At 43.7% G+C, this 15,681-nt stretch overlaps 1 protein-coding gene across 1 annotated transcript; it reads left to right on the plus strand.

The window, feature by feature from the left end:
- The first annotated feature begins 2,070 nt into the window (after positions 1-2,070).
- Positions 2,071-15,056, plus strand: LOC115577550 (major histocompatibility complex class I-related gene protein-like). Its single transcript, XM_030410434.1, has 7 exons — positions 2,071-2,246; positions 12,105-12,365; positions 12,689-12,976; positions 13,304-13,606; positions 13,694-13,795; positions 14,008-14,025; positions 14,564-15,056. Exons 1-7 carry the CDS (start codon positions 2,198-2,200, stop codon positions 14,617-14,619), a joined length of 1,077 nt encoding a protein of 358 aa, XP_030266294.1. The 5' UTR covers positions 2,071-2,197; the 3' UTR covers positions 14,620-15,056.
- The last annotated feature ends 625 nt before the right edge of the window (positions 15,057-15,681 follow it).

Below are 15,681 nucleotides of genomic sequence, written 5' to 3' on the forward strand. Positions count from 1 at the left end.
TCTCTGCTCCTCCTCTGCTATCAGAGCTCTAAGTCTCATCACCAGACTCTCCTTCAACAAAATCATCGACTCATCAAACCTCTCAAGTTTTTTCAGGTCTGCAGTCAGGGTTCTGCTCTCGCTCACCATGGCCTGTAATTCCTCCTCAATCGTCTCATCGTCGTCCTTGACGATGTCTTTCAGGTGGACACATTCAGCTTTGAGCTCTGCAGTCTCCTGGTTGTCTGAGTCATAGAGGTGAAGCAGTCCGTCATAGCAGCTGAACGTGCTCTTGAGCTGTAAACCCATGTTGGATTGAGCCATCAACTCCAGTCTGAGTTTATCCTTGTTCTCCTGAATCAGCCGTTCAAGCCGTTGGACTTTTTCAAGAAGTCTCTTTTCCCTGTGAATTAAATTCTCTCTCTCAGTCTAACAACACTCTATGACATATTTGAATGTCTGTTGTGATCTTCCTAATGTTCCCTGTAAATCGTGCAACTCGTCCACTCTTGTGTCTTCCAGCTGCTCCTCTTGGCTGCTGCTAGCTTGGCTCAGCTACTTGTTGCTCCTCATGTCTCTGAGTTTGTTAGAAATAGTCATTTAAAATGTTCACAGCTATAACCACCGAGTACTGCTTAGTGTTGGAACATTCTTCAACATCAATGGACATCAAAGGACATCAAAGGACACTCCATTCTAAAGTTTAAATCTAAATGTTTTTATTTGAAACGGAAATAGATTTTGTTCCTAAATCCTAAAATCTGTATTTTCACCTCATTTACAGACATTTTAAAGAATTGCTAACTCTCACCATGAGCCCTGTAAAGTGTGCCAATAATCATCATCTCTGGATACTATTTGAATACCCACAGCAAATAAACAAGTGTGCACATCATTTGGGTGTTTCTTCATCAAAGCCGTACACTTTGCATGTATGGAAAGACGCTCTATTCACCGGGCCAACGACTGCAAGTTGTATGTGTCCTATATGCGTACAAATCAACTTAAAAATATCAACAATGCAAAAACAAGTCAGAAAAATTGGTTGCATGTAAATTTAGTTTAAAGGACTTTTTTTATTTTCGATTTTTAAATGCAACATTGTGAGGCTAATACTGTCAAAAGCTCTGAGTTGACGGTTTACACAGATGAACTGTACAAGCAACAATAATAGAAATGACTTAAACACTGAGGAACCCTGAGAGAAAATTATTGAATATTACTATAATAATACTCTAAATTATCAATATCACCTGTTTCTGTGTGATTGCTGACTGATTGGTGTTCATCCTTCACTAACATCTACATGGTTATTGTACTGTATTTCTATAGAAAGAGTCCTTCTGACCTGTTGATAACTGGCTCATTGAATAAAAACATCTGGAATGTACTGATGATGCTGAACAGGGTGTAACACTTGTGCCCAGTCGAACGAAATCAAGCAGTTTAACACTAATACAAACAGCTGATGTGGGACTGACAGAGGTCGTCATCTGATCTGGAACACATACTCTGTCTGTGTGAGAGGTTAAATGACCCACTGTGGGTTTAGATGGTCTTTAGAATCATTTATCAAAAAGTGGCTCAATTCAGATGATTCTACCATCACACAGTTTAACCACAAAACTCAGGTGTGTCCTGTGGAGGAGCTTCACTTGACACGAGCTTCTCTAAAATGATTAGTGCGAAACTGAAGAGTCTCTAAAATATTGACAGTATAATGTTTTTCTGTATCTTCATCATCGTGGTTAATGTGTAAAATTAGACAGTTATTGATGTACGTTCATCAAGATACCAGCATGAATGCAAGTCTTACCATCAGGTGTCACTCACTTGAACTCAAAGACAGGCTCAGAAAAAAAAACCCTCTTCAGTCTGACCCAATCTCTGACTCAAAGCTGTTTTGACATGTTTGTTTCAAATCACCATAGTTATGTGAAAAGGGAAGGAAGTGAGGGAGTTCACTGGAAAAGCTTATCCCCCGGTTCTGTGGTCTGGTCTGCTTTAAGGTAAGCATGTTGCTGAACAAACTGTATTATTCACTGTTAACACTTTCCTATAAGTGAGGGGTGTTGGTGAGGACTGGATCACTTGGAGGCGATCTGGATTATTTTACTTCTCAGGACAGAAACTCTCCCTCCTCCCTCTGCCAGGATAAAAGAACAGTAAACAGCTGATCCAGCTCGATCCTTCACTCACTCGTCTTCATCAAATCAAGATGAGAACGTTATTGTTGTTGCTTCTCTTCTGTCACGTTTCATCACCAGGTAAGATCACATTTTAAATCTTTAAACTCTTTAAACTTCACAGTCCACTCGATTATTTACTCAAAGTTTAGTTTCCCTTCCAGTGGAGAAGCAGAAACTGTACTTTGGGTGGGTCAGTGCAAAGTTTGGTTGGCCATCTTTTCCCAGAACCAAAAAAAACTTACAAGTAGCAAAGAGGACAAACTGCAACAATTTAACTTTGCAACATTCTGCATCACAAAGACAATGAGAGCAAAACATTCCCTATAAATCATGATACAACCAAAAGAGCTCAGTTCTGAGCACAGTGTCATGGATGGAGCTCTTTTTGCACGTCCACAAACCTCCATGTCTGCTGCTTTCTCTCATAAAACTATTACATATTGTTTCAGAGTCACATGCACACCTCTATTTTTACCTGACATAACAGAGGCACCATCAAACCTAAAGCCAACGCACAGAGATGGGTCCAGTCACCTTGATTTTCCATTCTTGACAGTGTCTGTGCCACAGTCGAGTGTCCAGCTCCTCCCCCACAACATCACCAGCCCTTCTGATCAGTTTGTGTAGTCTGTTGTTATCTGTGACCTTCAGCCCACTGCCCCAGCATGTGACAGCAAAGAAGATCGCACTGGCCACAACAGACTCGTAGAACATCCTCAGCATTGTCCGGCAGATGTTAAAAGACCTCAGCCTCCTGAGGAAAAAGAGTCGACTTTGGCCTTTTTTATAGACCGCCTCGGTGTTTCTAGACCAGTCCAGCTTATTATTAATGTACACCCCCAGGTACTTGTACTCCTCAACAGTGTCCACAGGGACCCCATGGATGAAAACAGGGGTCACTGGTGTTTTCGCCCTCCTCAGATCCATTATGAGCTCCTTTGTCTTTGTCACGTTGAGCTGCAAATGATTCCGTTCACTCCAAGTGACAAAGTTACCCACAACAGTCCTGTATTCATTCTCATCACCCTTCTCGATGCAGCCAACTATTGCTGAATCATCAGAAAACTGAAGGTGGCAGGACTCAGTGCAATAGTTGAAGTCAGAGGTGAATAGTGTGAAGAGGAAGGGAGAGAGGACAGTCCCCTGGGGGGCCCCAGTGTTGCTGACCACTCTGTCAGACACACAGTTCTGTAGGCGTACGTACTGTGGTCTGCCCATCAGGTAATCCACAATCCAGGACACGATGGGGGCATCAAGCTGCATGGCAGCCATCTTCTCACCCAGTAGAGCTGGACGGATGGTGTTGAAAGCACTGGAGAAGTCAAAGAACATGACTCTCACAGTGCTCGCCGGCTTGTCCAGATGAGTGTAGACTCTGTTCAGCAAGTAGATGATGCCGTCCTCAACTCCCAGGCGGGGCTGGTAGGCGAATTGTAGTGGATCAGTGGAGGGCCTGACCATGGGCCTTAGCTGCTCCAGGACGAGCCTCTCCAGGGTCTTCATGATATGAGATGTCAGGGCCACCGATGAGTGTGTTACAGTTGAGGTTATAATTAAGGGCCCAACTGCAGACCATACACAGGAGGCAGAATGGGGGAAACAAAAGGCGAGCTTTAATTTACAAAAACAAGTACAAAAACAAAGGGAGCTTGACACAAAAACTAGTCAAAAGGGACAAAAAGCAAAGTAGCAACAAAAGCAAAGTACAAATCAACAGAAAAAAACAGAAGCCAAAATGAAATGTGAAACCGGAGGGACACTAGAGCAGAACATGAGACGAACGGAGGCTGACGGATGACGGTGGGTACAACACGGAGGACATCACAAAACAAACTGACGAAGACAAGAGGGAGGACCAGGCCTTTGAGGTTTTTGAAGGCGAGTCCTTCAGAGAGACCTTGTTAATCTCGTCAGCCGTTGTTAAATGGTACGGTCTAGCCTTTGTAGCATTTCCTGGTTGCATCACCAGATGTTTTACCCTTACGTCACGATTTCTGCCGGCCAGGCCCGCGAAAGTGATGATCTACGCCACGCGATGTCGCCATTTTCTCTCTCTCTTTCTTTCTTTTTGGGGCACTCAAAGAATCTTGGGATATGTGTGACCACGAAGGATAGTAGTGGTGCATCCTCAATAAAGAGGGAAAAGAAGGAGCATTTGTGGGCTGCCTGTGTGCTGACAATTGCTGATGTGATTGATTTCCACTGCCTTAGGATTACAAATATCCAGGGACGGAAGAGGGGACCAGTGGGAGGACCGGCGCTGCTACTGGTCCTGGTTTGTCCACATGGATAAGGTGTTACAGAGGCCTTTCATTGGCCCCCCTGTCCTAATTGCCTCTATCCCTGAGGACACACCAGGGCCAAGTGCCGCAGTGGATGACAGGGAGGAGGAAGAGGAAGAGGATGACGATGACGATTAGGAGGAGGAGAGCCAGCCAGGGCCGAGGAGAAAGAGGAGGAGGGAGGATGAACTCAGGGAGGACATGCAGCTGCAGAGAGAGGCTGAGGCGAGAAGGGAAAGAGAGAGCAGAGAATGCGTGGACAGGCTGTTGTCTCTCCTTGAGCGGATGTCTGACCGTTAAATTATTTTGTTTGTTATTTTGTGTACTGCTATATTATTTAGTTAACTTATGAGTTCTATTTATTCTAAATTATTAATTGTTCAGAAGATTTCATTTTGTTCATGAACAAAAATATTATTCAATTGTAACACATTGTCTGTTCAATGTAATATTTACAACTTAAATACATTTATGATAGGGTTAGCAAATGGCTTCAAGTGCTACTAGTCAGGGAATACAAGGGATTGAATTTTTGCTTTTTTTTTAATCAAAATTACACATGATGTACAATAACAGGCTGAGCAGGAGTCCCTGGCAATGTTTGGGGGTCCAGTCTCCTCTGTCCACCACATTGTCCATCTACTGGGTTTGCAGGGCTGAGTCGACAAAGGCTGCCATTTCACTATGAATTTTTTAAGAAAGAGGCAAGAATTATAATTTCATAATATTATTAGCATAATAATAAATCATAACAGACAGAGCTATCTACCAAACACTTTAATTAGGAATAATGCCTTTAAAATGATGTTACGTGCCGACTACAGATGGTCATGGTTTTGGTTAATCTTCAGGGCCGACACCATGGAGCACCACTGGCGGCCTCCAAGCTATACCCTCCCTCATCCTCCGGCTTGTCGTCCTGCAGCTCATCCTCTGGGAACATGATGTCACCTGCCCCCAGGCAGATGTTGTTCAGGATGGCACATGCTGTTATGACCTGAAATGAAAAACAGTAAATATTTATTAATTTTGATTTACTCTGCTTCAATACTCAAAAAAAAAAGAATACTGTTGAGTGATGACGTACCTGGGGCACAAAAGGTGTGATACACCTCCAGCGCTTTCAGGAAGATGGACTTGAACCTGGTCTTCATCATCCCAAAGGCACACTCAATGATAACGCGTGCCTTGGAATGATGGCCGTTGAAGCGCTGGGCTGCCACATCTTGCAGCGGCTGCTTGTAGGGAGTGATGAGGGGGAGTGGATGTTGGAGGCATGGGTACCCGCTGTCTACGAGGATGAAGTGCCCTGGAGGTGGGTAGATAGCCCGCATGTACAGTGGGCTGTGCCGGAGTAATCTGGAGTCGTGCACCGACCCTGGCCAAAAAAAAAGCTCTGTGTCCTGCCAGCCCTGCAAACCCACGAGTTACTGCCACCAGGTCTTCAGCGGTCTTTAGGACGTAGATGGCTATGTGGCAAATGGCCTCCACCTCCACAGTAACTCGGTGGACAATACAGTGGACAGTGGAGCGCGGCATCCAAAACACCCTTGACCACCCTGTATGCTGCCCCACTCGTCACCCATAAAAGGAACACCAAGGTCTCTATTGTGGCACCCCATCCATGTCTCCGATCCTGTCGGAGATGGTTCAGCAGTGACTCTCTGCTCAGCCTGAAATTCTGCCTGGTGTCTCCATCATTAAAAGAACCTGACCAGGACAGGGACGGCCATATTGTTGGTCATAAATATGGCAGACAATATGGCCATCCATGGCAATCGGATGCAAGAGGACGCCGGTGTGAATATCAACACTTCTCCATCCACAACAAAACTATTTTTTATGCTGAAATATGAAAGCCAAACTGTCTTTACAAGCTCTAGAGCTATGCTACAAACTTTGAAGACTGCACACCTGAACGTCTGGCTCTGGTGTACTCACCTTTCTCTGCTGGTCATCTTCTCCCCAAACTCCATAACTAGGATTCAATCTCTTGGTCTCCTTCGTCGCCCCCACTATATGCACAGGGCCTCCAGACGGAAGTTTATGACGGACAATGCTTTTCCCTGCAGCGCTGACAGCGGTGCTGCTATTCCCTCCATGCTGACTTACAGGCGCTCCATTGCACCAGCTCAACGTCATCTAAACCATCCACAGGTGTGCACACTAAGCTATCTGAGACCCTTGGCTTGTGTGAATGGTGCTGTTTCCTCCACATTCACTGCATCAGCATCTGTGAACAACACTAGCCGCTTTCATGCTGCTAAATCCACGTTCACTAAACAACAAAGGAATACTCATCCATGACATCATCACAGACAGGCAAATTGACCTTCTCTGCCTAACTGAGACATGGCAGCATCAACAGGACTTCTTTACTCTGAATCAAGCCCCGCTCTGAGGGCCGTGGTGGTGGGCCGGCAGTCATACATCGAGCCGACATCCTGGTTAAACAACTTCCAGTGCTGAATGTCACCTCATTTGAATGTGCAGCCTTCTCTCTGGCTGGGCATACACAGCTGCAGGTTGTCCTCATCTACCGCCCTCCAAAAGCCTCCTCCACCTTCCTGTCTGAGATGTCTGAACTACTCACCTCCATCTGCTCTATATCTACATCTACACTCCTGCTTGGTGATTTCAACACCCATGTGGACTCCACCAGCTGCCCCTTTGCCTCTGAATTCCTGTCACTCCTGGATTGTTTCAGCATCACTCAGCATGTTAAAGGTCCCACTCATGTCAAAGGCCACACACTGGATCTGGTGTGCTCCACTGGCACAGCTCCCTCCCATCTACAATGCCTGGACCTCGCCGTTTCTGACCACTATGCTGTCCTCTTCACTGTTCCTGTCCCTGTGCCCAAGCAGTGCATAAGTCGAAACATCACATACAGGAACATCCAGACAGTGAACACTCTGGCCTTGACCAACATCCTGGAAACCCACCTGGCCTATGATCCCCTCGACTCCTCACTGGATGGACATGTGGCCCACTATAATGCTTCTGTCTCCTGGGGTCTTGACTCCTTTGCCCCTCTTAAAACCCGGACTGTGTCTTTTACCCATTCTGCCCCCTGGTTCACAATTGAACTCCGCACCCTTAAGACTACTGGTCACCGCCTGGAGAGGCTCTATAAAAGATCTGGCCTCACCGTCCACCATGAAGCCTAAAACGACCACGTTAGGTCTTATAAAGAAGCTCTCTCCAAGGTTAAAACAAACTACTACACCACTCTCATTGGAGACCGGCAAAATAACCCCAGAATGTTATTCTCCACCATTAACCGGCTCCTTAGCCCTCTCTATGTCCCCCAGCTTTCTGGTGCCCCTGACCTCTGTTTGAAGTGCCTTGACTTCTTCCAGGAAAAGGTGGCTACCATTCACCAGCAACTCCTGGCATCTGCCACCACCCTACCATATACACCTCTGACACAGATAGCTGATCCTCCCACTGTTCGCCTGCCCCAGTGCTCTCTCTCCTCCTTCTCTCCTGTGGACTCTATTTCTGTAGCTAAGTTGGTCTCCCAGGCAAAAGTCTCCACCTGCTCTCTGAACCCCATGCCAACAACTCTGGTGAATACTTTACTGCCTGCCCTATGCCCCCTCATAATGGAAATTATCAACTCATCCCTAAAATCTGGCATTGTACCATCCACCTTTAATACAGCTTCAGTTACCCCCATCCTCAAGAAGCCAGGTCTGGACCCAAATGACTAACACAACTATCGGCCAATCTCCAACCTTCCTTTCCTTAGCAAAATCCTGGAAGAGCAGTTGCCTCCCAACTCCAGCAGAAGATGTCCAACCATGAGCTCTTTGAACCCCTTCAGTCTGGCTTCAGGGCGCGCCATAGCACAGAAACTACCCTCATCAAGCTCACCAACGACCTCCTCATTGCTGCAGATTCTGGCCACATCAGTATTCTGATCCTTCAACACAATCTCCCACACCATCCTCCTCACCTGCCTATCTGCCTACCTTGGCCTCACCAATACAGCACTCTCCTGGTTCCAGTCTTTTTTACCAAACAGTAAACAGTTTGTCACCATTGGAGACTCCAGTTCCATCCCGGCCCCAGTCAACCAGGGCGTGCCTCAAGGCTCTGTGTTTGGACCCCTCCTCTTCACGATCTACATGCTTCCCGTTGGTCATATAATTCGCAAAAATGGTCTCAACTTCCATTCTTATGCTGATGATACTCAATTATATCTCTACACCAAACCATCCACCCAGCTACCCCCACAGTCACTCGTCAACTGCCCAAATGATTTAAAACTCCAGATGACATCAAATCTACTTAAACTAAACACCAATAAAACAGAGCTCATGGTTGTGGCCTCCAGGGCCCTGCTCCAGAAGGTTGGAGATCTTCTCCTGGACGTGGACGGCTGCACTATGTCCCCACGGAAGTCCGCAACCTGGGTGTCATCCTTGATTCCACGATATCTTTCCAATCATAAAATCCATTTCAAAATCAGCTTTTTACCATCTCAAAAATGTCTCCAGACTCTGGCCCACTCTCTCTTAACCTGTACCTAAGACCCTTATCCATGCCTTCATCACCTCCTGCCTGGACTACTGCAATGGAGTCCTGTCCGGGCTCCCTTCCAAAACCCTGGATAGGCTCCAGTATGTGCAGAACTCTTCTGCCAGGGTCCTCACCTGCACCAAGCCCTGGCAAGACATCACCCCCACTCTCATCCGCCTTCACTGGCTCCCGGTTAAATCACGCATCACCTACAAATTCTCCTCCTGACCTATAAATCTCTCCATTCCCTCGCCCCCCAAAATCTGTCTGACCTCCTCCACCCCTACACCCAGTCCCGGATGCTGCGCTCATCAGGCACACACCAGCTCTCCATCCCTCACACCAAACTACAAACCTTTGGTGACAGAGCCTTCTGTGTGACAGCCCCCACTCTCTGGAACACTCTCCCAGCTGAAATCCGCAAACAGACTTCTCTGGAGACTTTCAAAAGAGACTTAAAAACCCATCTTTTTAATAAGGCCTATCAGCTCTAGATCCAGCCAAATCAATCAACTTTTCTATCTTTATCTTTTATGTATTTTTTGTTCATCCATTTATTCTTTGTTTTGTTTGTTCCATTTTGTTAAGTGTCCCTGGGTACCCTGAAAGGCACTATAAAAATTAAATGTATTATTATTATTGTATTATTATATTGATCCTGCAGTACATGGGTCTGGTCTGGATTGGGAAAGGAGGGGAAGAACAGGAGAAGAAGAATGGTTAATTAAACAATAGCTACTTAATTGTAGTTAATAAGATAATTTGAGTTCATTTTAGAGCTTTGATAGATGATGCTAGATATGTTTATCGATCCACTTATCAGTTTATCTAGGCTTCTCAATCTGGTTTGACTCATGGCTAAATATTTTAATGTTGAACTGAGGTCATGGTTCTTTAACTATTAATCAATTGCCAAGGTTATATGGCAGCCGATCAACTGTTTATATGTCTAGCATTAACGCCATGTATCGGTATGTTGATTACCCTTGACTGTTAGCTAGTTGATAATGATAAATGCTAACATTACTCTGGGTTCAAATAACAGGTTAACCTCTCCACTGTCCTCTCTTAATCGGAGATATAACAGTTGCCGGTGGGGCCGATGGAGCCGCTTCACCTCTTCCTCCAAAAAAAGAAAGTTTAAAAAGAAAATCAGGATTTTCTTTATGTCTGACATCATCACAAACTTACTTTTACTCTTCTTGTCACTTTCGCGGGACTGGCCTGCATCCACTGCCTTGCCAAAGTATTCATCCCTCTTGAAGTTTTCCACATTTTGTCACATTTTAACCACAAATGTAAATGTATTCTATTGGGATTTTATGTGATAGACCAACACAAAGTGGTGCATAATTAAGTGGAAGGAAAATGATACATGGTTTTAATTCTTTTTGTAAATAACAAACAGAAAAGTGTTTTGTAAGTATTCCCCCCCTTTACTTTGATACCCTTCAGTAAAATCCAGTGCAACCAGTTGCCTTTAGAATTCACCTAATTAGTAAATGGGGTCCACCTGTGTGTAATCTAATCTCAGTGTAAATACAGCTGTTCTGTTAAGGCCTCAGAGGTTTGCTAGAGAACATTAGTGAACAAACAGCATCATGAAGTCCAAGAACACACCAGACAGGTCAGATAAAGGTGTAGAGAAGTTAAAGCATGGTAAGGATATGGAAAAAATATCCCAAGCTTGTAACATCTCACAGAGCACAGTTCAATCCTCATCCGAAAATTTAAAGAGAATGGCACAACTGTAAACCTACCAAAACATGGCCGTCCACCTAAACTGACAGGCTTGGCAAGGAGAGCGTAGATCAGAGAAGCAGCCAAGAGGCCCATGATTACTCTGGAGGAGTACAAATCGGGCCTTTATGGAAGAGTGGCATGAAGAGAGCCATTGTTGAAACAAGGCCATGCAGTTTGCCACAAGCCATGTGGGGGGCACAACAAACATGTGGAGGAAGGTGCTCTGGTCAGATGAGACCAAAATTTAAGAGTTTGGCCTAAATGCAAAACACTATGTGTAGCAGAAAACAGTGGACATCACCCTGAACACACCATCCCCACCGTGAAACATGGTGGTGGCAGCATCATGCTGTGGGGATGCTTTTCTTCAGCAGGGACAGGGAAGCTGGTCTGAGTTGATGGGAAGATGGATGGAGCCAAAGGACAATGTTGGAAGTAAACCTGTTAGAGTCTGCAAAAGACTTGAGACTGGGGTGGAGGTTCACCTTCCAGCAGGACAACGAAGCTAAACATCCAGCCAGAGCTACAATTGAATGGTTTGGATCAAAGCATATTCATGTGTTAGAACGGCCCAGTCAAAATCCAGACCTAAATCAACTTGAGAACCTCTGGTAAGACTTGAAAGTGCTGTTCAGAGACACACTCCATCCAATCAGACTAAGTTTGACATATTTTGCAAAGAAGAATGGGCAAATATTTCAGTCTCTATATGTGCATCGCTGGTAGAGACTTACCCAAAAGACTTGCAGCTGTCATTGCAGCGGAAGGTGGTTCTTCAAAGTATTGACTCAGGGGGGTGAATACTTAAGCACACCACACTTTTCCATGTATCATTTTCATTCCACTTCACAATAATGCACCACTTTGTGTTGGTCTATCACATAAAATCCCAATACATCACATTTTGTGGTTTAAACGTGACAAAATGGAAAAGTTCAAGGGGGGTGTATACTTTTGCAAGGCACTGTAAATAGTGACATACAGGTAGGGGCGGAAACATCTGGTGTTGCAACCAGGAAATGCTCTGAAGGCTACACCATCCCATTTAACAACGGCTGATGCAGCCATCGCAGGACTCTCTGAAGGACTCTCCTTCAGCGACCGCAAAGGCCGGGTCCTTGAAGGGTGCAAACCCGGAATTGAGACACATCAACTGAAAAGACAGAAGACTATCAAAGGGGCATGGAGTCAAAATGAAACAAAAAAAAGACATTACAAAAAGACACTGAATCATAACAGAGTGTGTATTCATTCTGAATGGAGGCTGTTTATTCTGCACATTACATTTAACATTTTTGCATTTTGATCCTTTGCAGCAAACACACACACTTCATATCATATTCATGATAAGTGTTGTTTATAAGCTCCTTCGTTTGTCCTGCAGTGCTACACTCCATGAAGCATTTCATAACTGCATCAACTGGAATCCCAAACAGCCAAGAACTTGTGGCGACACTAGAAGTTGATGAACTTCTGATGGGGTTATGTGACAGCAACAAAGGGCTGGATGTAAAGGACGTTGCGAAATCATTCTTCACAAAGTATCCTGAGCGGTTGGAGTGGTACAAACAAGGATGTCTCAATGTGTTGCCAATCTTTAAACCCCGCATAAACCGTTTGATGCGTCTCTACAACCAAAGTGAAGGTACAGTATGTGACATGTTATAGCCTGTTTAACTTTTTACTGTTCTGCATCTTAGTTGTAAAGTGACCCAGGGCCTCAAGATACCAATCAGTTCAAACTCTAACATCATTTTACACATAACCTGAAATAGAGATTCATGTAAAGTAAACCATCATATCAGTTTGTCTTCAGTGGTCCAGCCACTACCTGTCATTCATCATGTCAACATTAATCAGCTGATAGTTAGACTTGTCGTCACACAATGTACAATATTTTTAAGATCATCTTTACTGAATGTTTCATCTGTGAATCAGTGTTAATTACAGTCTCTGTCTCTGTCTCAGGTGTCCATGTTTTACAAGAGGTGAATGGCTGTGAGTGGGATGATGAGACTGAAGAGGTCAAAGGTTTCGTTCAGTTTGGTTATGATGGAAAAGACTTCTTGGAATTGGATCTGAAAACATTTACATGGATGGCTCTAAGACCTGAGGCTGTCATCGCCAAACCGATATGGGATGCCAGTAAAGTAGGAGTAGGAGTAGTGGACTACTATAAGACTGCTTTTACTCTGATTTATCCAGAGTTGCTAAAGAAGTATGTGGAATACGGGAGGAGCTTTCTGCTGAGAACAGGTAGGATCACCTGACCTGATGTAGTTTATTAGACACAGTGATCTTCATATAGGCTGCTCAGACTGAACTGTCATTGTATTATTAATCCAACCTGTCTGACATCAGCTTTTTTGTAGTGGTTACATTTGTTTTAGTCCTGACCAATCACAGACATCTTTGGGTGACATCACTCACCATCAAAGCTCAGACTGTGATGTCACAGTTAGTTTAAGGAAAGTGATTTTACAGTTTCAGTGTTTCACGATAGAAATAGTTCCACTGAACATTGACACTGTGATTGACGACTGTGAATCATAAGAACAGAATATCTCTCTCTTTACTCTCCAGAGCTCCCCTCAGTGTCTCTCCTCCAGAAGACTCCCTCCTCTCCAGTCAGCTGCCTCGCTACAGGTTTCTACCCTCACAGAGCCTCACTCGTCTGGAGGAAAGATGGAGAGGAGCTTCATGAGGAGGTGGACCACGGAGAGATCCTCCCCAACCACGATGGAACCTTCCAGATGAGTGTTGACCTGAACCTTTCATCCGTCACACCTGAAGACTGGACGAGGTACGACTGTGTGTTTCAGCTCTATGGTGTGAACGAGGACATCATCACCAAACTGGAGAAAGATCGGATCAGAACCAACGAAGGTAAGAGTGAGATCAGAGGGTGCTGAAGGGGAGTGCATGGGAACAACAACAAAAACAGTAATAATAAACTATTATTGTGTTCAACAGTGAAGTCCAGTAACATGACCGTCCTCGTCACTGCTGCAGTGGTTGTTCTTGCTCTCATTCTCATCGGTGCTGCTGGATTCATCGTTTACAAAAAGAAGAAAGGTGAGAGAGAAAAAGGAAAGATTTCACTACTTTGATTTCAGTCTTTTAGTTGATTTCTTTTATTCAGGTTGCAAAATTAAAACAATCATCAGAGAAAGTAAATACAGTCAGCACTAAACAGACTGAGTGAGTAGAAGAGAGGAATAAAGTGACTAAAGATAATCTGGCATTTACAACTGTGACTGAAATTATTTGTATTGTTCTGATTTCAGCCATCAGCCCTCCATCTTGTAAGTAAAACTTACTTTGGTTCTATTTCAGCTGATCTGACTCACACTTCATGTTTTAGATTAAAACATGTTTCACATTATTGTGCAGCTCCTGACAACAACACAGAGCTCTCTGAGCAGCTGAATCCAGAGACCTGAATGACAAACACACTCAGTGACTCTCCTGGTGACACTTTATTTAGTTTTGATGAACTAAAAGACAGTAATGCTTCTTGCATTATAAGTAATATTTTATAAAATGACTGTTCTATGACTCTGATTGGTTGTTTTATTGATTGTTGTTTTCTGTCTAATTCATTCTCAAAACAATCAGGAGAGAGCGTGTGACCAGACTGTAGTTACAAACTTTCCTAACTCTAACTTTACAACTTTTACATTGATCAGTTTATATAAAACGTAAATATTAAATTTGCAGTAAGACATTAAGCGGTGGTGACGTTTAAGTCATGTGATCATGATGTCATCTGTTTACAGCCTAACATTTTACCAATCAAGATTTAATTTACACTTAAAAAATGGTGTGTTTTCATCTGTGAAGATTATCTTGATGAACAACCCTTAGACTTCTTGTGGAGGGAACCAGGGCGATGCTAACTTCAGGATCAGACTCCAAAAACATGTTATTGCTGCACCACTCTATAGATGGAGAATATGGAGTTTGGTCTGTCATGGAGCCAGTGTGTCTCTCAAATGAGCGGTGAGCAGAGTGGGAGATGTATATCAACAAATGTGTAATTATGAACTTATGAGACTAAACATGAAATTCCTTTACACTGATGAACATGAATGAATGTTAAACTCAAATGTGTTGTTCTTTGTTTTTGTGCTGATGTTTGTCTTTTCAATAAAATCCTCACATTTTAACAAGTTTGGTCCACATGCTCATTTGTGACGACACTTCAATATATTACCTGAACATTCAGTATTCTCACAGAGGATTTGAATGAGGAGATTGATATCAATGTGAACTCTGAGCAGAGTTAGCTCCCAGACAAGGTTAGCTTACCTTAGCATGAACACCGAAGTTAGAGATTAAACAGAGAGCCAGTATCTCTGTTAAAGGAGCCTTCTGACAACTAAACAGCTGACTGACTGACGTCCTGTAACGCTTCACCTGTGAGGAGGTCATAAGATACGTTTAGAAAGAAAGAGAAACAAACTGAGACTGAGAGACTCAGAGTGAGATACATGTTGAAACATGTTTATTCACAGTAGTGATCTGAGCTGATGGTTAACACAAATTAAATATACAAGCAAAATACAACAATAATATAAATAACTTAAACACAGAGGAACCCTGAGAGAAAATGATTAAATGTTACTATATAATACTCTAAATTATCAATATCACCTGTTTCTGTGTGATTCCTGACTGTTTGCTGCTCATCCTTCACTAACATCTACATGGTAATACTTAGAAATCTGTCAGCTTCATCTTAATCAATGCTTATTAATAATGCTTATTGATATTGTTAATTGATAGCAGCACATTATATGCTTGACAGCAACCAAGCAACCCAAAACCTGTAGCCTGTTCCTGATTGGTGCATATGTGATGTCACATGTTTTTTTCCCATTAGAGCTCTGCCCACTTCAAACATGCAGCACGTGATTCTGGAGAAACATAGTTGATTGTTGAGTCTCATTCCCAACTCA

The sequence above is a fragment of the Sparus aurata genome, unplaced genomic scaffold (assembly GCF_900880675.1).
Source record: "Sparus aurata unplaced genomic scaffold, fSpaAur1.1, whole genome shotgun sequence".
NCBI classification, from domain to species: domain Eukaryota; kingdom Metazoa; phylum Chordata; class Actinopteri; order Spariformes; family Sparidae; genus Sparus; species Sparus aurata.

What these genes read in the sequence shown, in the direction of transcription:
- LOC115577550 (XM_030410434.1), top strand. Translation starts at nt 2,198, where the DNA reads ATGAGAACGTTATTGTTGTTGCTTCTCTTCTGTCACGTTTCATCACCA. An exon ending in GAGCTTTCTGCTGAGAACAG is followed by an intron (nt 12,977 to 13,303) that starts GTAGGATCACCT and finishes TTTACTCTCCAG; the next exon opens with AGCTCCCCTCAGTGTCTCTC. An exon ending in TCGGATCAGAACCAACGAAG is followed by an intron (nt 13,607 to 13,693) that starts GTAAGAGTGAGA and finishes TGTGTTCAACAG; the next exon opens with TGAAGTCCAGTAACATGACC.